This window comes from Geotrypetes seraphini, chromosome 1 (assembly GCF_902459505.1).
Source record: "Geotrypetes seraphini chromosome 1, aGeoSer1.1, whole genome shotgun sequence".
NCBI classification, from domain to species: Eukaryota; Metazoa; Chordata; class Amphibia; order Gymnophiona; family Dermophiidae; genus Geotrypetes; species Geotrypetes seraphini.
Genome location: NC_047084.1, coordinates 64,431,842 through 64,456,995, shown reverse-complemented (window position 1 = coordinate 64,456,995; position 25,154 = coordinate 64,431,842). Strand labels below are relative to the sequence as shown.

Below are 25,154 nucleotides of genomic sequence, written 5' to 3'. Positions count from 1 at the left end.
AGGGGGAAAAAAATCAACTGCTTGCCGCGGATACGGGGGACAAGTCCATTCACTGCCCATGGAGCAGTGAATGGCCTTAACCCCATAGTAAAGATCTGCCTCGCTCCCACCCCTCCGGGTCAGCATCCCCCCAGAGTTTAGCAGCCCCCCTCCCTCCCTATTGCAGGTCGAATAGTCCCCCACCTTCACACCTAATGCGTTCACCGCCAGGGATCCCATTTCTAAACAGGCCTCTTTCCTGATCTCCTGCTGCAAGCTCTCCTCCGCTGAAGCCAACTCGGAAGGCCTCCCTCCAATGTAGAGCTGACTTCGGAGGGAAGCCTTCCGTGTCAGCCGGGGATTCCAGTTATCTCACTCAATAGTTCTTCCAGCTAGGCTGCTCCTTCCTGCTTTCAGCTGTACTTGATTTCAGGGACGCACCGCAGGCAGTGGCTCTTGCTTGCTGCACGTGACTGACCTGGAAGCCATCATTTCTGGGTCAGCCACGTGCAAAATGCAAGAGCCGCTGCCCGTGGTGCGTCCCTGCAAACAAACACAGCTGAAATCAGGAAGGAGCAGCCCAGCTGGAATGAGGACTGAGTGAGAACTGGAATCCCGGTTGGCATGGAAGGCTTCCCTCTGATGTCAGCTCTGACATCAGAGGGAAGCCTTCTGGGTTGACTTTGGCTGAGGGAGGCATGACCAGCTGGTCAGCCCTGAAGAGAGCGACTGTGGCACTAAAGGGAACAAGTAAGGAGAGAGTGGATATTAATGTGTGACAAAGAGAGAAAGGAGGGGGGTAGGAGCACGTTGGGACATGGGAAGGGCACAAATTTGGGATAGTGAAGGGAATATTTGTGATGGGGAGGGGGGACATGGGTTTTGTTGATCCTTGCTCTGAATTATTTGTGTTTATAAAATGAAAATTGTACAAAATATTGTTTCTTTTATACTTTAATAAAATAAGTTCAATATAAAATCATAACTATTCGAGTCTTGTGCAGATGGGATCAGACAGTTTGCAGGGATGGGGCCGAGCTGGCAGGAACGAGACGGAGACGAGCACAAATTTTTTTTTTCCCGTGACATTCTCTAATAACCACTCCCTCCCTCCCGTCAGCTGGAGAGATGCTCACTCCTTCCTGCCACTGAAGTCAAGCAACCCCCCTCCCCACCGGCAGCAGCAGAGATACCCACTCCCCCCCCGGCCGCCAAGCAACGCTCAACAACCCCGCGGGAGAGATGTCCACTCCCTCCCGCTGCCATGCAACACTCTCCCCCCCAACAACCCTCCGTGCTTTTGATGATGCCTACGCCCCCTCCCCCTTAACTTGTTTACAATGGCTGGCCAGAGGGATGCCTACATCCCTCCGGCCAGCAGGCCCGCCTCTTCAAAATGGTGGGCCTTCTCCTCCCCGGCATATCCTGGGATGTGCTAGGGAGGGGCCTAAGGCTCTGAATGGCCCATGTTGCTTAAAGTGTCCCTAAGGGAGGGGCCTTAGGCCCCTCTCCAGATGCACCAGGGAGGGGCCTAAAGCTCTGGCCTAGGTTGCTTAGGCCTTAGGCATCTGGGCAAATCAGAGCATTAGGCCCCTCCCTGATGCATCCGGGGAAGGGCCTAAGGCTCCAATTGGTCCAGATGCCTAAGGCCTAAGCAACCTATGTCAGAGCCTTAGGCCCCTCCCTGGCGCATCCCATGATGCACCGGGGAAGGGAAGGTTCACCATTTTGAAAAGGCAGGCCTGATGGCCACTGGGAATAGGCATTCCTCTAGCCAGCCATTGTAAACAAGATAAGGGGGTGGGGTTGTTTGGCGGCAGGAGAGAGTGGGCATCTCTACTGCTACCGAGGGGGGAAGTAACAAGGGGGGGGGTGTTGCTTGGCGGCGGGAGTGGGCATCTCTCCTGCTGCCGGGGAGGGGGATGTCAGTGGGTTGCTTGACGGCGGCAACATTTTCTGACAGGTCTGAGCCATCAAGCCTTACTTTCCTGTCAGTGCCTGAATCAATCAGCACTCAGGCAATGATCAGAAAGTAAGGCAACAACAGCTCAGACCTGTCAGCAAGTTTTGGCCGCAAATAGGGCACAACGAGGTTAGGGAATCACTCGTGATTACAGAGAATCTTTCGGCGTGCTCATTTTAATATTAATGATGTCATTGTATTACATTTACATGGCAGCATTGGAGACTGCTAGAAAACTCAGCACAGAAAGCTATTTTTACAATCCCCCACTAAAATACATGCACGCTAAACTGGATGGAACTAGTTTAGTGAGCACTTTAAAGGCAGATTTTAGTTTTGAGAATCTAACCCTAAGTCCCAACTTGCAGAATGATACTCATGGCAGCAGAGCATTTCATCTATAATATTGTTTTTATTGACTTAGATTTCCTTCCTTTCATTCATTTTTCAGAGTTATTTTTAGGAATCTCCAATCATTGTAGGAGGTGGCCTAGTGGTTAGAGTTGCTGTCTCAGTACTCTGAGGCTGTGAGTTCAATCCTGGTTCCTTCTGACTCTGAGCAAGTCACTTAGTACTCCGCTGCCCCAGGTACCACAATTAGATTGCGAGCCTGCGGGGACAGATAGGGCAAATATTTAAGAGTACCTGATTACTAGTCAATATAATCTCTTCAAGAAAAAGGTGGTTAATAAATCTAAATAAATAAAATATAATTTTTGGGCACATCATAGGGGAAAGGATAGATAGCAGACCACAATAATCAGTGCTTACTTACCATATAATCATGCCTTCATATGTAAAACCAAATTTTTCTTCATTGTGAGTCACATTACATAGAAGCTGCAAGAAAATAAGTTACAATTCTGTTCATTGTTCATGTAAGAACACACTGAACTATGTAATAAAATTTTGTGTCAGATGTCACTATAAAAGTTGCATCCTCAGACAGGAAAGAAAAAAGTTTGTGAATGAAGTACACAGTGTGTCAATTAACTTTCATTTGCCTATCTGCTATACCTGGCTTAGATAAACAAATGAAAGCTAACTGACATGCTAAGTGATCTCAGCAGTCCACTTCTTGGTACATCAAAATTAGACTCAATGAAATACAGTACAGCATATCTCAAGAATTCCATCAAAACTTACTAAGAGATACGAGAGCTTCTCCACTGTTGAGAAGATTACACTGGCTACCAGTTAGATACTGGATAACATCTCAAAATAGCCTGCTTGGTTTGTAAGTCAATATTCGGTGTTTTGTTCAATAGTTTACACATTCTGAAAAAATATACCTCGTCACAAATTGCTTGGTGACTTAAGTTAAATTTTCCTTCTGTTGAAAACATTTTTAGGATGAAAATACTTTTGGGATGAACACAGAGAATCTCTAATTAGAAAATGAATGGTATAAAATGAAGAACTAAGGCTGGTACTGGGCAGATTTATATGGTCTGTATCCTGTATAGGCAGCTTGGTTTAGGATAGGCTGGGGAGGGATTCAATGGAAACTCCAGTAATTTGAAACATGAGGAAAATGCTGGGCAGACTTTTATAGTCTGTAACCCACAAATGACTAGATCAGGGGTGTCCAACCTTTTGGCTTCCCTGGGCCGCACTGGCCGAAAAAAATGTTTCTGGGGCCACACAAACACTGTAGCAAGACAGAGGAGGGAGCCGGCAAGACAGTAAACACCCAGGGACAGCAAAGGATAACACTGAATCGCTCTCGACCTGGGCCACACAAAATACTTCACGGGGCCACATGCGGCCCTCGGGCCGCAGGTTGGACACCTCTGAACTAGATGGTTTGAATAGGCTAGAGCAGCGGTCTCAAACATGCGGCCCATGGGCCGCATGTGGCTCTCCAGGTTTTATTTGCGGCCCGCGGTCTGGAGACATAATTCTCTTCCTTTTGGAGCAGCAGCCGGCACGTTCGTTCAAAGCCGTGGGTTGGCAGCTCCTTGCACTATCCACTCCTGCATCGGAAGCCTCTCTGATGTCACAACATCAGAGAGGCTTCAGACGCAGGCACGGATCTCGCAAGAAGCCGCCACCCGCAGCTTTGAACGAACGAGCCAGCCAGACACGCTGCTGCTCCAGTGGCGTACCAAGGTGAGGCGGTCCACTGTTCTCCCTAGAGTGTGGCTCGTCTAGAATAGTGGTGCCAAACCTGCTTCCCTTCCCTTCTCACTGCTGCCATCGGGGATCAGGCCGGCACCGTGTTCTTTGATCTCCCTGCTTCTCTTCCCTGCGGGGCCGACCAACTCTCACGGCCCAACGTCAATTCTGAAGTCGAGAGGACATTCTGGCTAGCCAATCGCTGCCTGGCTGCCCGGAACGTCCTTTCCGACGTTAGAATTGACTTGGTCGGCCGGTGCAGAAGAGAAGCAGGGAGATCTCTGCCTGTTCCCGGAAGCAGCCTATTCCGTGGCGGCGGTGGCATGGGGGAGGGCAGGAAGGAAGGAAGAAAGAAAGAAAGAAAGAAGGTGGGGTGGGGACAGGGAGCCAGAAACAAAGCAAAAACTGGGGCACGGAATCAGAGAAAGACAGACAGAGAAAGAAAGAAAAAGTTGGGGGAGGGAATGAGGTCTGGAGGAGAGGAAGCATACAGAAGGCTGAAAGAAGGGAAGAAGTATTGGATGCACAGTTAGAAGAATAAAGAGCAACCAGAGACTGATGAAATTACCAAAGGTAGGAAAATGATTTTATTTTCAATTTAGTGATTGAAATGTGCCAGTTTTGAGAAAGAAAAGATATTGAACTTTAAATGTGAGTGCTGCAGAAAAAAATAGAGTACTTGGAGGGCCGCAGAAAAAATAGTTAATGTCTTATTAAAGAAATAACAATTTTGCATGAGGTAAAACTCTTTATAGTTTATATATCTTTCCTTTTAACTGTTAAAGGAAAGTTTTATAAACTATAAAGAGTTTTACCTCATGCAAAATTGTTATTTCTTTAATAAGACATTAACTATTTTTTCTGCGGCCTTCCAAGTACCTACAAATCCAAAATGTGGCCCCGCAAAGGGTTTGAGTTTGAGACCACTGGGCTAGAGTGAGCTTTGATGGCAACTCCAGCAGTTAGAACTTAAGGACAGACCTGGTGGTCCAGTGGTGCGTGAGAGCCAGAGCTGTCGTCAATCCTTCCCTCCGGGCGAATTTGTGCAACTAGCCCACCCCTCCCCTTCCAGTCCCCCTGCAGGTTTACCTTAGGTCCTTTGTGGTCCAGCGGTGAGAAGGGGTAGGAGCGATCCCTTTAGGCTCCCTTGCCGGCAGTCTCCTTAGTGAAAAAATAAAATTACTGCGAGATCCCACCAAAAAGTTTGACCGGGATCTCATGTAGTCATTTTTTCACTACAGAGACTGCCAGGCAGGAGCATAAAGGGATGGCTCGTGACGGTGAGATGGGGCAGAAACAATCCCTTTATGCTCCTGCCCAGCAGTCTCCGTAGTGAAAAAATGACTGCCCAAGATCCCAGGCAAGCTTTGTGAGACGGGGTAAACGTTTTTTGAGTCAGCCAAAGCAGAAGGTGGGAAAGATCCCTCCTGTTTTGGCACACCACTGGCCCACCAGGTCTTACGGGGAGGCCCGGCGGAGACCTGCAAGGCATCGGGAGGGAGAGGATACAGGGCAGAGAAGGAAGAAGGGGGGACAGGGTGAAGAGCCTGGAAGGGCAGGAAGGAAGAGGGGCTGGGTGCAGAGTCAGGCAGGGTATTTGAATATTTAAACCCCCCTCCCCCAATTTATATTTGAGTTAACCTTTTTTCCTCCTTTTTAGGGGGAGAAAAGGTTACCTCGGTTTATTTTCGGATCGGTTTATATTCGAGTATATATAGTAATGCATGTGACTTATAAGCAGACTGGATGGGCCATTCAGGTCTTTATCTACTGTCATTTACTATGATAGTGTGCTTAAGTTTGGAATCTTTTACCTCTTAACATAAGGCAATTAAGTTCTTACTTGGTTTTTCAAAGAGCTCTTAAATCTAATCTTTTTGGGATCTGTTACACACAGAAACACGATGGCAGATAAAGGCCAAATGGCCCTTCCAGTCTGCCCATCTGCAGTAACCATTATCTCTTCCTCTCTCTAAGAGATCTCATGTGCCTATCCCAGGATTTCTTGAATTCAAACACAGTCTCTGTCCTCACCACCTCTTCTGGGAGACACACACATCTACCACCCTTTTTGTAAAAATAAGTATTTCCTTAGATTACTCCTGAGCCTATCACTTAACTTCATCCTATGCCCTCTCATTCCAGAGCTTCCTTTCAAATGAAAGAGATTCAACTCATGCGCATTTACATCACTTAGGTATTTACATCACATTGGTACTGGCTACACTTCTTAAAGCCCGTAGCAGGCCGGGACATAGGAAGAAAAATAGCCGCCGCAAGATCGAAGTCTTTGGGCTGCGGCCGTGCGGCCTGCCCTGGTAAACAGACGGAAAGAACAAAAAAAATTATTATTTTTTTAAACTAAAAATAAAAGAAATAAAAGAACAGCGATTCGTGAAGAATAAAAATACAAATCGCGGTTTAGAGAAGGCACAAAGTAACGAAGTTAAACGCAGAGAGTCAAAGACGGACTTCTCGGCTCCGCAGAAAACTGAAAACTGAAGAGACGTGCCCTAAGCTGGTCAGGAAGGCACTCGTGCATGCGCGGTGCGGCCGACTCAAAACTTCTGGTTTCTTCAAGCAAGTCTCTTGTGAGGCGTCCGCATCCGGGCTCCGTCGATGACGTCACCCATATGTGAGAATAGGCTGCCTGCTTGTCCTGGGATAAAATACGGTATGTATACTTTGAAAGAAAGGTGGGAGGGAGGGAGAGACTAGGATGATAAATGGGGTAGAATTTCTCTTGTATGAGGAAAGACTAAAAAGGTTACAGCTCTTCAGCATGGAAAAGAGATGGCTGAGGGGAGATATGATTGAAGTCTACAAAATCCTGAGTGGAGTAGCACAGGTGAAAGTGGATTGACTTTTTCCTCTGTCAAAAATTATTAAGACTAGGGGACACTCGAAGTTACAGGAAAATATTTATAAAACCAATAGGAGTAAATATTTTTTCACTCAGAGAATAGTTAAGCTCTGGAACACGTTAGTTTCAAGTTTAATATTTTTCTTGATTGATCGTTTAATCGAATTCTAAGCGATGAACAGTTTAAAATACATTCAAATAGAGGCAAAACAGTACAAACTTTAAATAATAACATTGGGTAGATAACTAGTACCAGAGGTTGTGATAAAAAGAGATTGTGTCCTTACTTTGATATCTTTTCCAGTAGATAGGTGAGACATTCTAGGCCAGACATGGGCAACTCCGGTCCTCGAGGGCCGGAATCCAATCAGATTTTCAGGATTTCCCCAATAAATATGCATGAGATCTATTTGCATGCACTGCTTTCAATGCATATTCATTGGGGAAATCCTGAAAACCCGATTGGATTCCAGCCCTCGAGGACCAGAGTTGCCCATATCTGTTCTAGACAAGTGGGTTGTTTCCCAAATGACTGTGTGCCATATGCAGAAGGAATCCACTCCAGATTTTTTCTGTGACTCTCCTGTACTTTAGCACCACTTTCAGCTAGTACCCAAGCACCAAGAGCTCTAACAGTCAACATGAAGTAGAGACATCAAAGGGAAAATTCTCCAAAACAACAGTTCTGCTCAACACACAAATTTAAATAGCGAGCACATGCATCAAAAGGAACCAAGACCCCTGCATGCATCAGAAAGTACAGTTACTTATCATAACAGGTGTTATCCGGGGATAGCAGGCAGATATTCTCACATATGGGTGACGTCATCCACAGAGCCTGGTACAGACAGTGGTTCGAGACTGCCCGCACTGCTCATGTACCTTCCCGCACAATGTTGGTTCGCAGTTCCTCAGTTCCGTAAGCAAGCCAAGAAGTGAACCAGGGGAGGTGGAAGGAATGTGAGAATATCTGCCTGCTGTCTCCAGAAAACATCTGTTATGGTAAGTAACTGTGCTTTGTCCTTGGACAAGCAGGCAGCATATTCTCACATGTGAGGCTCCCTAGCTTACTGAACAGGATGGTGGGAAAGCAGGTCATTACGAAGAAATATTGCTTGGCCAAAATGATCATCTCTTCTGGAATAGAATTCTAGACAATAGCGAGATGTACATGTGTGAATTGAGGACCAAGTAGCTGCTTTGCAAATATCTTCAATGTGAATGAAGCACAAAAAAGCCACCAATGCTGCCATAGCTCGGACCTTGTGTGCTGTAACACAACTCTGAAGCTGCAGCCCAGCAAAAGGAAATGCATGTCGTTAACTATGTGGAAATAGTTTGTTTGGTTACAAATAGACCCAACCTGTTAGGATCAAACGAGATGAACAAATGAGGTGAATACCTGTGTGGCTTAGTACTCTGTATGTAGTAAGCCATGGTATGTTTACAATCCAATGTGTGATTGTAAAGTCTGGTATTGTCCTAGGTTCCAAATGCTGAAGCTGCTATCCAAGCTCACTCTCGCCTATCCAACCATCCCGTTGTTTGCAGGATATGTACCGTAAAGTCTGGACAGCAACATCCTCATGTTCCATATTAGTGTTCATGTTGATGCCCACCCCAGCCTACACCGAATCACCATATATGGGACACAGCCCGTGCAAGTCTGTTCAATACCAGCCTTAGTTCTTTAATTTACATCCTTTGTTTTCTAATTAGAGATCCTCCATTTTTATCCCATACTTTTTTTTTTTTAATTCCATCACCGTTTTCCTCTCCACCACTTCCCTCAGGAGGACATTCCAGGCATCTACCACCCTCTCCGTGAAGATGAATTTACTAACATTGCTCCTAAGTCTTCCTCCCTATAACATAGAATAGAAAGAACAATGCAAGTAGATACAGCATTTTCCCATTACAGAATATAATATCTAACAGATATAACTAAACGAGACAATCGGAGTCCAGGTTTGGGTTCTTATAACCCAGATTCGGCCAAACAACTACTCCATTGAACATCCCCCCCTCTCCCTCCTCCCCACCCACACCAACTCCCCTAGGTTGCACTAACCCCCTCCCTCCTAGGTAGCCTTTCCCTTGTCCATCCTCTCTTCCAGAGTATACATATTTAGGTCTTCCAGTCTCTTTTCATACTAAACTTGTTTCTGACTGTCTCTCAGGCCCAACGCTCCGGCCGGAGACCTCCACCTCACCCAGAAACGCTGCACATGCGAATGGGTGGAGAAATGCAGTTGGCCCCAAACCTGGATACACCAGCATGGAACCACACAGCTTGTACTCAAACCCACTAGCGGACGAATATGGCATGAGCAATGCTCCCAAGAGAACGGTTCCTGAGCCCCGATCTGTGAATGCAGGCTGTCCAGGTGGGAGAACTGCATAGCAGTCAAACCCTGGAAGCAGACTTTGCCAATAAAGTCTGTGATCTCTCGCAGCCAGAGCTGTCCCTGCAGGGAACCTCTGCAGCATGAACACGCAAAGCCAAGAAAATACTAAAGTTTGATTTTTCTCTAACACGTGCAGAAAAAATTAGCTCCTACTATCTCACTTGTAGGAAGACATCTGGAAGTCAGAGGGTAGTCCTGAGGTAAGAAGGGAGGGTCAAAATATGTAAATGAAGCGTACTACAAGAGATTTCGCGAGATGGGATTCACTACCAACTTGTCCAGGAATAGAGTGGGATTGTATAAGAAATGTATTATAAAATGGAAGTCTCTAAAATATTTTTTTAAACTATCTCAACTCTGTCTAACTAATAAGACAACGGACTCTAGTTCTTCAATTAGACATGTCACGTTAATAAGCAATGACTTAGGGCCAGATTCTCAAAACTTAAAGTTGATTTTAACATGAATCTATTTTAGCAGCAGATTATTAAAATGGCTTACTGTGGTCTTTTCCGCTTTTTCTAGCAATCTCAGATACTGCCACACAAATATAATACAATGAGGTTATTAATATTAAAATGAGCACACTGAGTGATTTTCTATCATCATCGAGTGATTCCCTAACCTCGTTGTGCTACATTTGTATCCAAAATTTGCCGACAGGTCTATGCTGTCGTAGTCTTACTTTCTGATCAGTGCCTGATCAGCTCAGGAAAGAAAGGTTTGACAGCTCGGAGCCCCCCACCTCCCCAACACACACACGCAAATTAAAATTAAACAAAAACAAATCAAAGATTGGCAGGAGAGATGCCCACTCTCTCCCGCCGAGCTAGCACAACCACCCCTGGAAGCGGAAGAGATGCCCACTTTCTCCCGCTGCACTCACACAATCCCCCAACTCTACCTCCCCCACTTCCACAGCAGGAGAGATGCCCACTTACTTCTGCCCCGCTCACACAATCCCCTCACTCTACACACACCCCCCCTGCAGCAGGAGAGATGCCCACAATCTCCTGCTGCACTCGCATGATTCCCCAACTCTATCTTCTACAGCGAGAGATGCCCATTCTCTCCTGCCATGCTTGCACAATCCCAACTCTAACCCCTGTCCCACTTTCACCCAACCCCCAACCACAACTCTCCCCATGCCCCCAAAGACCTCCCCCCACCACTCCTTATCTTATTAAGGAAGTCCAGCCGGAGGAACACCTACCCTCCGGCTGGCAGGTCCGCCTCATACAAAATGGCGGGCCTTCTCCTTCTCGATGCATCCTGGGATGTGCCAGGGAGGGGACAAAGGCTCCTAAGGGAGCGGCTTTAGGCATTTGGATCAATCAGAACCTTAGGCCCCTCTCTGGTACATCTGGGAAAGGGCCTAAGGCTCCGATTGGCCCACATACCTAAGGCCCCAGGCCCCTCCCATAAGAGAGGCCTTAAGCAATCTGGGCCAATCAGAGTCTTAGGCCCCTCCCTGGCACATCCCAGGATGCACCAGGAAGGAGAAGGTCCGCCATTTTGTAAGAGGCAGGCCTGTCAGCTGGAGGGTAGACGTCCTCAGACCGGACTTCCTGAATAAGGTAGGGAGGGGCAGAGCGGTCAGTGGGGGGCATGGGGGAGTTGTAAAGGGGGGTTGGGTGACGGCAGGAGGGAATGGGCATCAATCCTGCTAGGGGGGGTAGAGTCGGGGGGACTGTGTGAGCACAGTGGGAGTGAGTGGGCTTGTATTTAATACATGTGCCATAGACACTTAATTCTCCGACATTTAGTCCTGAAAAGAAAGATAAGATGGTAAAAATTGGTGCAACACCAAGTTCAGCATGAGCTGCAGTAGTACAAACACTCTGTGATACAGTTTTAATGGCACTTCCAAAATGATCAGTCATTAATAGGCGTCATGGAACCTAAGAACAGTACTGGGCAGAGGTTTGGATTCTTGCCTAGAAATAGCTAAGAAAAAGAAAAAAAGTCAACCAATTTTTAGATTGAATCAGGTTGGGCAGACTGGATGGACAATTTGGGTCTTTATCTGCCGTCATTTACTATGTTACTCTGACTGTATAGAACTTATATGGGTTATGATGGCTGGTATTGCCTTAACTCCACCACCTTAATAAAAAAGGACTCCATTCCAAATAGGTATTCAAGTCCATGAGGAAGCCAACAAATGTTTGATGTAGACATCAAAACCTTAGTGATCTCCAACTTAAATCAGATTTTGGGTCACATGTTTAGTCATATATCATTAGCCTCTCAAATTGATAACCAGAACAAAAAAAACTAAATACCAAGATAATGCAGTAACCTCTAGTCTTTAAACTATGAGGTTTATAACAGGGCAGGAAGGGAGCACAAGAATGTGGACTTCCCTTCCTAGGAGATGATCCCTGCAGAAGCAGGTTCACAACCTAGAATTTCAAGCCCACCTTAACAAGGCCATAGTTAGGAAGACCAAAAGCAAGGATGGACCCTGGAAAAGGAACATAAAAGCTCAGTCCAAGAAGAGAACAGGGAGTATCAGTCTGGAAGGAAAATGGACTCCTGGAATACACTTAGGTTGTGTACAAGAACATGGCTGCAACCCTGTTTAGAGTCTTACTAGATAAGCCAGGCATGTCTCTTGTATGCTGTCTACAAAGGAGTGGCCTACTAGTTAGAGCAGCTGCCTCAGTGAGTTCAATTCCCACTACAGTTCCTTTGACTCAGGGAAAGTCACTTAACTCTTCATTGATCCAGGTACAAAATAAGCATCTACTTTTATTGTAACCCAGAAAGGCAGTATAATAAATCATTTTCTCATCCATACTTTGACTCTGATGTACTAAAAGATAGTATTTATTTATTTCCCATGAGGAAATGTTCAGTATGATTTGTCCCCAGAGCTGGTCATCTGTGCTTTTTGTGTTCTTTTTCAATCTTTTTTATTACACCCTGTTATATTTCCATATTGATTCTCAAGGCTAGAATCTGAGAAGTATTTACATTACGCTCATTGAAATAAAAGGTCCTTAGTCCATAAAATCTCTTGAATATATGAAGGCATGACTTGCTGATTAACAGCTTACATGATCACATTTTATTTCCTGAAATATGTTTGCAGGGATAAAACAAATTAAAAAACTGTTTGCCACTGGGTCTTCTAAATACTCATCAACACATATCTGTAATGCTTACCTTAATAAAATTGTTCAGATGGCCTAGTTTTCTCATATTGGAAACACCTTGCAGCTTGGATACATTTTGAAGAATTTCCCTTAAGTTATCAGAAGGTTCTGCAAAATAAGAATTGTTTTTGTAAATATACTTACAATATTCTTCCATTTGAAAAATACAACTACACCAGTAATGCTGCTCGTTAAATTTCTTTCCTTGCCAATTATCATCAAATGAGGCAGAAACCTTAATCAAGAGGCAAGTGATATAAACACTAAAACTTCACTGGCGCACTTTCTAGCTATGAGAACCAAATACATTATTTTATGCACTGGAAGAGTATAAATAAGGGAATTTGCACTAGAGAGGTTACGCAGCTGATATGGTAGAGAGAAGAATTCAACTAAAACTTCACTGAATCTGAGGCATTACCCACTCTTGAAAGAATTAACTCCCCAGGGTTGTATATAGGGACTACTTGTGAAGACAAATTCAGTGTATACAAACTCTGCTTGTTTTTTTATTGGAAAGTATCTGATGCTTTTACAATAGTAGCTCAAGGCAAATTACTCTCAAGAATGCTATATTTTCCCTGTCCCTGGAGGGCTTACCGTATTTTCTCGCATATAACGCGCGCGTTATACGTGGTTTTTACAAACCGCGCATACCCTTGCGCGTTATACGCATGAGCGCGTTGTACAAAATTTTTTTTATATAGTTCCCCCCCCCCAGACGCCCGATTCATCACCCGGAAGGAGCGCTCGCACTCCCACCCCGAAGGACCGCTCGCACTCCCACAGCATCCCCTCCTCCCCCATGGAGAAGCTGTCTACCTTGTTTCTGGATGCCAGCCCAGCTGCTTCCTCTGCCGGCGGTCCTGCCCCTTCTCAGAGCCCTGTGCTGCGCTGCTTCCTCTTCAGGCGGTCCCGCCCTTTCTCTGACGTCAGAGAAAGGGTGGGACCGCCTGAAGAGGAAGCAGCGCAGCAGGGCTCAGAGAAGGGGCGGGACCGCCGGCAGAGGAAACAGCTGGGCTCGCTGGCATCTGGAAACAAGGTAGACAGCTTCTCCATGGGGGAGGGGGGGTGCGAGCGGTCCTTTGGGTGGGAGTGCGAGCGCTCCTTCGGGGTGGGGGTGCGAGCGGTCCTTCAGGGTGGGGGTGCGTGTGCATGCGAGCGGTCCTTCGGGGTGGGGGTGCGAGCGGTCCTGCGGGGGGGGGGGGTGAATCGGTCGTCGGGGGGGCATCAGGCTTTCAGGGTAGGGACAGGACTTCAAGGGGGAAAGGAGAGTCGGGGCGGGCGAAAAGAGAATCGGGGTCTCCAGAGGAGAGTCGGGCAGCATGCGCAGTATACGGGTGTGCGCGGTATATAAAAATTTCTGTACATAAATTTGTGTTTTTCGCGCGCTATACCCATGTGCGCGTTTTACACGGGTGCGCGTTATCTACGTGAAAATACGGTACAGTCTTCATCAATTTTTAAGCAAAAGCCAGTTTGGAGTCTAATGAGCTAAAGGAGAGCTGCCAAATTATCTTCCCTTGTGGGGCTACAACACTGCTAACTACCATGTTTCCCGAAAATAAGAAAGTGGCTTATGTTAATTTTGGGCCCAAAAAATGCATTAGGTCTTATTTTCGGGGTAGGGCTTATTTTTTTCATGTACACGATCATCTCTCCCTACCTCTCCTTCACCCCAATTCTTTCCTTTCTCTTACCCAAGCAGCATCTTTCCTCCCCTCTCACCCATCCCCCTTGTGCCTTTCCTCTGCAGCATCTTTCTATCCTCCCTCCCATCCCCCTGTCCAGCAGAACCCTTGCCCAGCTTCCATCCTTCCCTCACTCTCATCCCATGTGCAGCAGACCCCTTGAGCACCCGCACTCACCGCGCAGAGGCAGGGCAGGGCATGGGTGCGGCGGCAGGGAAGCGCTGCTGCCGGCAAATCCAGGGACTATGGCTTATATTTGGGGTAGGGCTTATATTAAGACCTACCCTGAAAATCATGCTAGGGCTTATTTTCGGAGAATGTCTTATTTTCAGAGAAACACGGTAATGTGTCTCAATGACATCCGTCCCAACCAGCCTATCTTCAAATTTCATTTGGGGGGGGAGGTATTCTCAAGTTTGAGATCAATTCCAAATGTGTTCTCTTATCTATTGAGAAATGCCTTGTTCAAGCATGTGGCTCTCCACCCTTCCCCATCATGATGGTTCCATTCACTTCCCCCTTTCTGTCTTGAGCCTTGGTACAGAGGCAGAGAAGCAGAAAAAAAAAATGTAGAAACACACTGGGGGGTCGCCTCAGAGATTTTGGGGAAGCGCCATTGGTCTCTGAGCCTTGAATTGTAGAATGCAGGCCTAAAGGCTAGTTTTACTTAAAAATGCTATCACAGAGGGGCGTGGCTTGGTGGCACACAAGATGGAGGCGTAACCCCGGCGCTCCTCTAATCTGGGCAACAGGCAGGAAATTTGAAAAGCATGTTGTTGCTTTTTCTTTCCCGTAGTTGTAATAAAATTTGTTTAACATGGCTACTACGAGGCAAGCGAAGTTAGAAACGGCTTTTGCGGCAGGAGGGACGGCGAAGCATGTAAAACACGATCAGTTGACGCCGTTGAAAGTGCCTCTCCCAGCAGAAGATACGGACGTGTCAGACAAGAGAGATGTAATGGCGGAACTACTGAGCATTAAACAAATGCTTAAGGACAACGCAAGCAAAATTACTAAGGTAAAAGAAGAAGTGATGAATTTAACCAGGCAAATGTAAATCGCTAATCAAAGAATGTCACAGTTGGAAAATAGAGTGGAGCAGGTGGAACTCAATACGAAGCAATGTAAAAAGGACAGGTCAAACTATTAAAGAAATGAAGAAATAACTTGAAGACTATGAGAACAGGGGAAGGAGAAAGAACGTAAGAATTATTGGATTAGCTGAAGGATTGGAAGGAGGAGATAACCATCCAATTTTTAGAAAATCTGTTGCCGATATTATTACAGTTAAATTTTAAAAAATCCACTAGAAATAGAACGAGCTCACAGGATTCCAATAAAACGGTCAGCAAGCCAAGTGAGCCCAAGGCCTTTAATTTTTAGGTTACTATGTTTCCAGCAGGCCTTAGAGATACTAAAATTGGCCTTAAATTATAAGGGTTCTAAGCTTTTGTTCATGCCAGATTTCGCAAAGAATACAGGGAACACGCGAAAGCAGTTCTTTATGTTAAGGCCACAAATGAAAGAAAAAGGGCTCACTTATGGCTTATACTATCCAGCAAAAATGAGAGTGACAAGTGGTAATAAAACTTTATATTTTGAAGATCCGGAAAAGTTAAAAGATTTCTTGTCAAATACTGAGCCAATGTCTACTTAAATGGATATGAATTTTAATAACCTTGACATAATAACATCTCTTAGTTTCTGGATATATTAATTGATGGAAAGGATGGATTTTGATAATCTAACAGGAGGACAAAAAAAAAAGGAAATATTCACAATCTGAACGCTGGAAAAATATAAATACTATTGACTTTTACAAATATTTAATTCAAGCAATTATATCAAGACTTTTAAGATGGTAAAATGGAAAGATAGAACGTTTTTCATTTTGAAATGGTCATTACATAAAAGGAAGTTCAAGATCGTTGACAATTTGATTTAATCAAAAATTCTTTCAAAAGAAGTTCAAATGTTGTCAGCCTGTGAATCTTGGAAAAGTCTCTTAAGAAAACTTATATTCAAGCTGATAGAAATAGAAAAGGAAAATATCTTCTAAACTTGGAAAATATAAAAGTAATTGCTTGAGAAGAATTCTTTCTCTTATGATTTTAAAAGATTTTACAAAGATTTGAATTGGACTTATTGAGAAGGAAATTAATATATACAGAAATATTAGTTGTTTTGGGGTCATGTGGATATAAATGTTATGGTTTGTCTGTCATATGGTGCACAGACATGTTTTTATTGAAATTAGTTAATGTTTATGGATGGACTGAGAATATGGAGTTAATATCAAAGGTAATGTGGGGGGTTTAATTTCATAGACATGTATAAGGATCAACTTATATTAGATGTATTTGGTATTAATTCAGGGGAAGGAAAAAAGGATAAAATGATGAAAATTAAAGAAGAAAAGTATATAAAATTGTCATTTAAAGGTGATTAATTTCAGATTTTTTAGGAAAAATGTTAAGGATGATTGATATGATAAAATTATTAATTTTTAATATAAAAAAGATTATATTGACAGTAAATATATAGATGATATTTATTACTTATTGGATGCTAATTTAAGACTCATTAATTTTTTAAGATAATTTGTTCTTAGAACATAATACTTGAGTTAATTATTCATTAATAAAAGTTAAATTATAAAATTTATGGATGTGTTCGGTGGAAAATATTCAAGGTATGTATAAAAGAGAGTGGGAGGATATAGAAATGGTGACGAGAGGAAATTAATGGGAAAATAAATGTTTTATGAATTTATTTATGAATTTATTTTATCTATATAAAGATATTTAATGACTAGTAAAGAGATATTTAACATTTTACTTAATATGAAGAGAACTAGATAAGACTTTTAGAAAAGTTTCTTAAAATGGATAAGGAGAGGTTTTATTATCATATGGGTTGGTAACGAGGAAATAATTCATACTGCTAAATTAATTATGAGTTTATTACTTTTAAGTTTTGATTGGGGAAGGAAAAGATATAAGTTGCCTGGGGGGAGAGGTATTGTGATTGCTATTCCTATGTGTGTTCCAAGGCAGTCATTTTATTTTGGGGGGGGGGGAAGGGGAAGGAGGAGGGAGGGGTTTTTCTTAATAGGGATTTGGAGGAAAATAAACTCACTGAATTATTGGAGGGTATTGTGGTACAGCAGTTTACAATACATTGGATAGTAATCAGGTACTCTTTTTTGCCCTATCTGTCCCAGCAGGCTCTAACATGTTGAAGAGAACAAAAAAGTCTTCTTACTCTGCTATAATCCATGCAAGCAGAATGTAGAGGCTGCTATAAAGGCAGATAGATCAGCAGCATTTACACAGATGGTGGCAGTAGCAATACTCTGTTACCCCGAAAATAAGCCCAAGCATGATTTTTAAAGATGCTCCTAATATATCATATTTTTCGCTCCAAAAAGGAGGTGAAAAAGAGGGTGTGTCTTATGGAGCAAATACACCTCTCCCTCTGGCATTCTGCTGCTGCTTGTGATCCCCCACACACCCCGGCATTCTGCTGCTGCTGCTCCTAGTGCCCCTCGCCAGCTGCTGCTGGTGCTGCTCGCCGCCTCAGGAAAGGAAGAGAAAGGCTGGCGGCATGCAATCAGGCCCACAAGTCTTGCCCCGATGTCAGAATCTGTTACCCTCCATTACATACACCAGGCTTCTCATCTAGCCAGACTCTCTTAGTCTCTGTGGAGCTTTCTTTCCTGACCTCTCTCTCTCTCTCTCTCTCTCTCTGGGGCTTCTCTCCCACGGGAACCTCTCTACCCACGAGGACACCTCTGAATGAATTCCAGACTGGGTATACTGTTTTTCCCCAAAAGTAAGACCTACCCCGAAAATAAGCCCTAGCAGGATTCTCGGGGTAGGTCTTAATATAATCTCTACCCCAAAAATAAACCCTAGTCCCAGGATTCACCAGCAGTTTCCCTTCCCTCCCTCCCATCCCTTGTGCAGTAGAATCTTTGAGAGAGCACCCCCTCCCCCGAGCACCCGCAATACAGTCGAAACCCTATCCTTTCCTCCCTCCCATCTGAACTCCGCTGCGAGCCCTACTTACATCCGTAAGCAGCATCAGGCCGGCAGCACTCTCCTCAACAGGCAGCTTCGGCCTTGCCGGCCTGTGAAATCTGCTCCTTTAAAGTAATGCGACAGAGTTCACGGGCTGACAAGGCTGAAGCAGCCTGTTTAGAGTTCTGCCGGCCCGACGCTGCTTACAGAGGTAAGTAGGGCTCGCAACGGGGTTCCGATTGGAGGGAGGGAAGGATAGGGATTCGACTGCATTGCAGGTGCTCTCTCAAGGGTCCTGCTGCACGAGGGATGGGAGGGAGGGAAGGGAAGGGAAGCTGGGCAAGGGTCTTGCTGCATGAGGGATGGGAGGGAAGGGAAGCTGGGCAATGGTCCTGCTGCATGAGGGATGGGAGGGAGGGTAGGGAAACTGAGCAAGGATTCTGCTGCACGAGGGATGGAAGGAGGGTAGGATAGAAGCTGGGCAATGGTCCTGCTACACGAGGGATGGGAGGGAAGGAAAGATGCTGCACATGTGGGGGAGAGAAAGGAAAGAGGAAGAATTGGGGTGACGAAGAGGAAGGAAGAGATGATCATGTACATATCTTGAAAATAAGACCTAGTGTATTTTTTGGGCCTATAATTAATATATGTCACTGTCTTATTTTCGGGGAAACACGGTATGAATCTCTCTCTGCCTGGGGCCCACTCTATAACTCAGCAGGGTAGCCTGTCAATGCAGTTCAGTGCCACCTGCTGGATGAGGGTTGAGCTCCAAGTTACAGAGCTCAGTGCATCCTATTCCCTGTAGTTTACCCACTAATGGGCCAGTACCCTCTGCTGCCCATTGACAGAATAACATCACTCGTGAGGGAGAATACCTGATTCCCTCACAATGGATAAATACTGTTATTGCAATTTAATGTCTCTGCAGCATTTGACAAGGTAAACATACTTTGTTACAAAATAGATTATCAGAATTAGGAATTTCTGGATTTGTTCTATAATGGTTTCAAGTTTTTTTGGGAAATAGACTATATAGCAGGGGTTTTAAAGTCCCTCCTTGAGGGCCGCAATCCAGTCGGGTTTTCAGGATTTCCCCAATGAGATCTATGTGCATGCACTGCTTTCAATGCATATTCATTGGGGAAATCCTGAAAACCTGACTGGATTGCAGCCCTCAAGAAGGGACTTTGAGATCCCTGCTATATAGTATATTAAAGCAGTGTTCTTCAACTGCTGGTCCTCGGATAGGTGCCTCTGATGATGCAACTTCCTCTTTCCTCAGAGGCGGCACAACCCATCAAAGGATCCAAGGCTGTCTAAGTGATTCGCTGGGAGGGTAGCGGAGGGAAGGGGAGGAAGCCTCTGTTGGAGGCTGGGAAGCTGCTAGATAAAGGGAGAGCTGCTACTGGACCTGGAGGGAGGGAGAAGGAGAGATGCTGCTGGGAGGGAAGGGAAGGGAGTTACTGTTGGATAGGGTGAGGAGGGAAGGGAGAAGGAAAAAAAGGAAAGAAACAGCAGACAGGGAGATTAGAGGAGGGGAAGGGGGCAGGATGGAATGAAGAGATCAGATGAGGGAAAGGGGAAAGACAGAGGAACGAGAAAGTAGAGAGATTGATGCAGGATAGGGGGGTCAGCAGAGAAATAAGGAGAGGGACAAAGTTGCTAGATCTGGTGTAGAAGAGATAAAAATGAAGAGAGCAGTGAACCTGGAATGAATCATGCAAAAAGGAGAGAGGGGGCACAGGCTGGATTGAAAGGAGAGAGGGGCTTAGATAGAAGGCAGATACCATATGGAAGGGGGAGAGGGCAGACAGTGGATAGAAGGGGCAGATGCTGGATTGAAGAAACAGAGAGAGCAGACGCTGGAAGGAAGAGAGTGAAAAGAAGATGAAAGCAAAAACCAGACAACAAAAAGGTAGAAAAAAATAATTTTATTTCTATTTTGTAATTAGAATATATCAGATTTGAAATATATCTCTTGCTAGAGCTGGTGTTAGACATAACTGGGGACTGCAAAGCCCAGGCAGTGCTTCTTCAGCTTCCAGCCGGCTTAGGGCTCTCTCTGACCAGGGAGTAGTTGCCCTAGTTGAACTCCCCTAACACTATTCCTGTCATGTGCGACCACGGTATTAAGAGCTTGGCAGGGCAGAGAGGGAGGAGGGGGCTGTTTGCAGAGCCAGGAAAGGCAGGATGGGAGGGGAGACAGTGTGCAGAGCCTGGCAGGGCAGAGAGGGAGGGGGGCTGGTTGCAGAGCCTGGCAGAGCAGAGAGGGAGGGGAGCTGGATGCAGAGACTGGAAGGGCAGAGAGGGAGGGGGGACGGATGTAGAACCTGGCAGGGCAGGGGGTGCAGCCAAGTGCAGAGCCGGGCACGGCAGGATACTTGAATATTAAACACACACACAGTTTATATTCGAGTCAACCTTTTTTCCTCCTTTTTTGGGGGAAAAGGATTACCTCGGTTTATATTGGGGTCGGCTTATATTCAAGCATATATGGTAGAAAAACTTTTTAGGTATATTAAAAAGCAAGAAGCCGTGAAAGAAACAGTTGGATCGCTAGATGACCGAGGGGTAAAAGGGGCACTCAAGGAAGACAAGGCCATAGCAGAGAGATATGAATTCTTTGCTTCAGTCTTCACCAAGGAAGATGTGGGGGGGATACCAGTGACAGAAATGGTATAGACAATGTTCATGAATGAGAGAAACAAACAAATCTCTGTAACAGTGGAAGATGTAAAGGGGCAATTTGACAAACTGAAGAGTAGCAAATCATCTGGACCGGATGGTATACATCCTGGAGTACTGACAGAATTGAAACAAAAGGTTAGGGTCTTAGCGTTACCCTTCTCCTCCACTGCCAATTCCAGACTTTGTTCCTTTCATCTAGCTGCCCCCTATGCCTGGAATAAATTACCCGAGTTTGTCTGTCAAGTTCCTTCCCTTGTTTAAAAGCAGACTGAAAACCCACCTTTTTGATATAGCTTTCAATCCTTAACCCTACTCCTCTGCTCTCCAACCCAGCCCGCTGATTAACCATTTCCCTTAACTGTATCCATGACATCCTGTTTGTCTGCCTTGCCTATTTAGATTGTAAACTCCTTCAAGCAGGGACTGTTTTCTTACTCTTTGTAACTCTGTGCAGTGCTGCATGCGTCTGGTAGCACTATAGAAATAATTAATCTTCTTTCTTGAAGCCACACTCAATTCCTGAACTAGTGGGTTATTTTCCCATACTCGCCAGAGCTTGTAGGAAGCCTCATACACAGAGTCTTGAGTCCCTCCCCACTTACCTCAGGACTGCCCCCCCAGGAATTCAGTTGGTGACAAAGCAGCCAAGAACATCTGTAGAGGGCAAAGGTGCAAAAGAGGGGTACTGCCTGCTTTTAAAATCAAAGATACATGTTCATCGGCTTTTCTTGATAAATTTATCTCCATGGACCCTTAGATCAGCTGACCAGAACCTATTGACTGTCCCCCCCAAATCAAGGAATTTTATTACAGTAGAAACACTAATTTCTCTGTTACAGCACCAACCCTTTGGAATGCCATGCCATCTCACTTTCACCAAGAAAACTCTCTTGATAAATTCAAAATTAAACTAAAAACTTTCTTATTTCAAAATGCTTACCATAGCATCTGACAATACCCCTTCGCATCTTCAGTCTACAAAAAGAATCGCTTTTAAGAAGCGACCCCCCTCTCCTGATGTTTTTTCCTCCCCCCTCTTCCCCTCATTTATTTTTATTTTATTTAACAATGTAATTATAAACTTTCCATTCCCCCCTCTCCCTCAAATTTGTGTACGTCAACATATTTGTCTATTTTATGTTCAACCATTTCTTTTTACCCCCATTCTTAAATTTATTTTAACATTTTTAGCCTTGTAAACCGGCCAGATACATGATGATGATCGGTATTTTAAAATGTAAATTAACTAGGAAACTTGGTACAGGAACACTCCCCGACAAATATGTCTAATCTGCTCATAACATGGAGTTTAGAACAAACAACAACAATTGAAACATGCCAGGAAACTTTAGGAGCCAGAACAACAAAAAACAGTGCTATAAGGAGACACAGCCTGCACTGTCAGAAGGGGGTGCCTAAACTAGGGACCACCCCTCAAACTAAGTGTTAAACCCATTCTAATGGTATTCTTAGAAAGGCTGGTCAGAAAACCGAAACCAGCTTACCAGTACTTGCAAAGGCAGACAATCGGCAAATCAGCAAAGCATAGGGAGGGTTCCAGGAATAGAGCGTGGATTTATAAGAAAGAAGATTAGCAAAGCTATGAACCTAATCCTTCGTTCTTGTACAATCCCACACTATTCCTGGACTAGTGGGATGTAACAGAGTAGTCAGGGTGGAACTGATAAGCCTGCTACCAAAACAGAGGTACCAAAAGCAGCATCCTGCTTGGCTGCCACATCGATCCTGTAAAACTTGATAAAAGTATGTATGCAAAAAGGACCTTGTAACAGTCCTGCAAATCTCCTCCAATTAGATCGCCATAGGACTCAACCCAAGAGGAAGAGATGCCTCTGATAGAGTGAGCTTGCACTGAAAGTGAGGGCTTCTTATCGTCCGCAATGTAAGCAGAGGAGATAGCCAAACAGATCCATCTGGAGATGGTGGCTTTGGAAGCATGGTACGTGTCTGCTGGTAAAGTTGTACCTTCAGCTGACTTACCTACCAGCAGCACTATGGAGTCAAACTTTGCCAAAAATTTTCATTCATGAATTTTTTTGCCTACTTTACTGAACTGTAGAAATAGAAGCATGTTCGCAAAAGATTTCAAACTTGGCCCAGAAACATGGCCTAAGGTGTTGTACCAAAGTGCAAAATTTCACACTCCTAGGTAGTTTCCTTCTGCCGCAGTGCTTAAGCAAAGTTTGCATTTTAGGTCACACGAGGCATGGGAGTGGATCGATTGCTTTTGTTCAACCACCCTTAGCTCCAGACCAAATTGAGATAGATCCAAAAAATTTTACAAAGTTTCATTTGAGACCCTAGACAACACCCCTGTAAAATTTGGTTGAATTTCAAGGGAGTCGAGCGTGGGCTCCTGGTCCACTTGACATGGAATGACCCAAAACTAAACTTGACGTAAAGTCGTGCAGAAAAATTACAAATCCTTACACTAGCTCCAAAGAGCTGGTCTATTGAAAAAAAACTTCTTCTGAATTCGGCATTTCAACAAGAATGGTTAGACAAGCAAGACAGCTTAAAATAGAAAGTGTCATACTAGCAATGCCAAGTAAAAAGAAAGGCAAATCACTTTCAGATGATGTGACAAAAAAGGTGTCCAACTTTTATGAAGATGAATACAGTAGGCTGTGTCCTGGGAAAAAGGACTATATTTCAATCAGAGTTGATGGGGGAAAAGTTTAAAAGCAAAAGAGGATGCTGCTAAGCAATCTGAAAGAGATGTACCAACAGGGTGTACCAATATCGCAACAAGATGTTGAATATCGCAATAAAAATGGCCCAGAGTTGAGTTTCTCAAGATTCTGTGAATTAAGACCAAAATGGTGTGCCACTGTTGGTTCATCTGGAATGCACTCAGTTTGTGTGTGTGTTCTACACATTAGAATGTTAAGCTGATGCTTGCAAGCAGCATAGTCAAGGATGACTATAAGGATTTAATAGAAAAAACAGTTTGTAATTTGGAGTCAAAAAATTGTATGTTCCACAGGTATGATTAGTACCCTGGTAAAGGTGCACTTGAAGCCTTGAATACAAGGATATTGATCCTGAAGAAATGATCGAATTCAAGCAGTGGATCCAAACAGATCATGCAGCTCTAGATGTGAAACAAATGGCAGTCTAAGATTTTACAACTGTGCTTGCTTAAAAGATTACATATCTTTCAATACATCATTACATTTCAAAACATCAAGCACATTATTTGAAAACAGTCAAAGAAAATTTAAATCCTGATGAACTTGTTATTCTAATGGATTTTGTAGAAAATTATTCCTTTGTTGTTCAAGATGCTGTTCAGGGTTTCCATTTGGAAAACAGCCAAACCACTTTGCACCCTTTTGTTATCTACTTTCACCTTAACAGTGAAATTCAAAGCATGAGTGTTTTTATCATTAGTGACAGCTTAAGGCATGATACAATCGCAGTGCATATTTTGTTTTTAGTTTTTTAAAGTTGATTCTTCACATAAAAAGCTTACTTTCTGCCAATGTTAAGTACATAAGATATTTAAGTGATGGCCCTGCTGCACAATACAAAAACTTTAAAAACTTTGTTGATCTCTGCTATCACTATTCTGACTTTGGTATTCATGCTGAGTGGAATTTCTTTGGCACAAGCCATGGTAAGTCACCCTGCGATGGAATTGGTGGAACAGCTAAAAGGTTAGCAGCACCTGCAAGCTTGCAACGGCCAAAAGAAAACCAAATTCTTTCATCAAGTGACCTGTATAAGTTGTTTTTTTCAAAAGAAGAAATTGAATCTGTTAGACTCAATCAAGAAAGAATATTTGGGACTGCCTCTACAATTGCTGGAACTCGTGAAAATCATCAGTTTATCCTTGATGGGATACATAAGATACATATGAGTCAAGAATCAAATGATTGTTCATTATTCATTGCAACTATTGGTTCACTGGATGACTCTTCAGTTAATGCTTCTCTAAAGACAGAAAATCTTCAACCTGGACAATATATAGCATGTGTTTATGATAACAAATAGTGGGTTGGAAACATTTGTGAGACATCAATTGAAGAGCATGATACACTCATAAATTTTATGCATCCTCATGGACCAATTCACTCATTTCATTGGCCACCTATGAAGGACACTTATTGGATTTCTGAAGACCACATTTTTGCAATTCTGCCTGCACCAAGCACAGTAACTGATGAACAATACACATTTACAGAATCAACAATTCAACTCATTGAAGATAAAATTCATAACATAACATTATGCT

The 25,154-nt window shown here is 44.1% G+C and overlaps 1 protein-coding gene across 5 annotated transcripts in view; it reads right to left on the bottom strand.

Moving 5' to 3' along the window:
• Positions 1-25,154, bottom strand: part of RICTOR (RPTOR independent companion of MTOR complex 2) — a 607,299-nt gene that overhangs the window by 564,492 nt on the left and 17,653 nt on the right. For all 5 annotated transcript variants that reach the window (XM_033932568.1, XM_033932543.1, XM_033932533.1 and 2 more), the window contains exons 3-4: positions 12,503-12,600; positions 2,718-2,782 (exon numbers count right to left, since the gene is read on the bottom strand). In XM_033932568.1, coding sequence (XP_033788459.1) covers positions 2,718-2,782; positions 12,503-12,600 — 163 coding nt within the window. The remainder of the gene's footprint in view (positions 1-2,717; positions 2,783-12,502; positions 12,601-25,154) is intronic.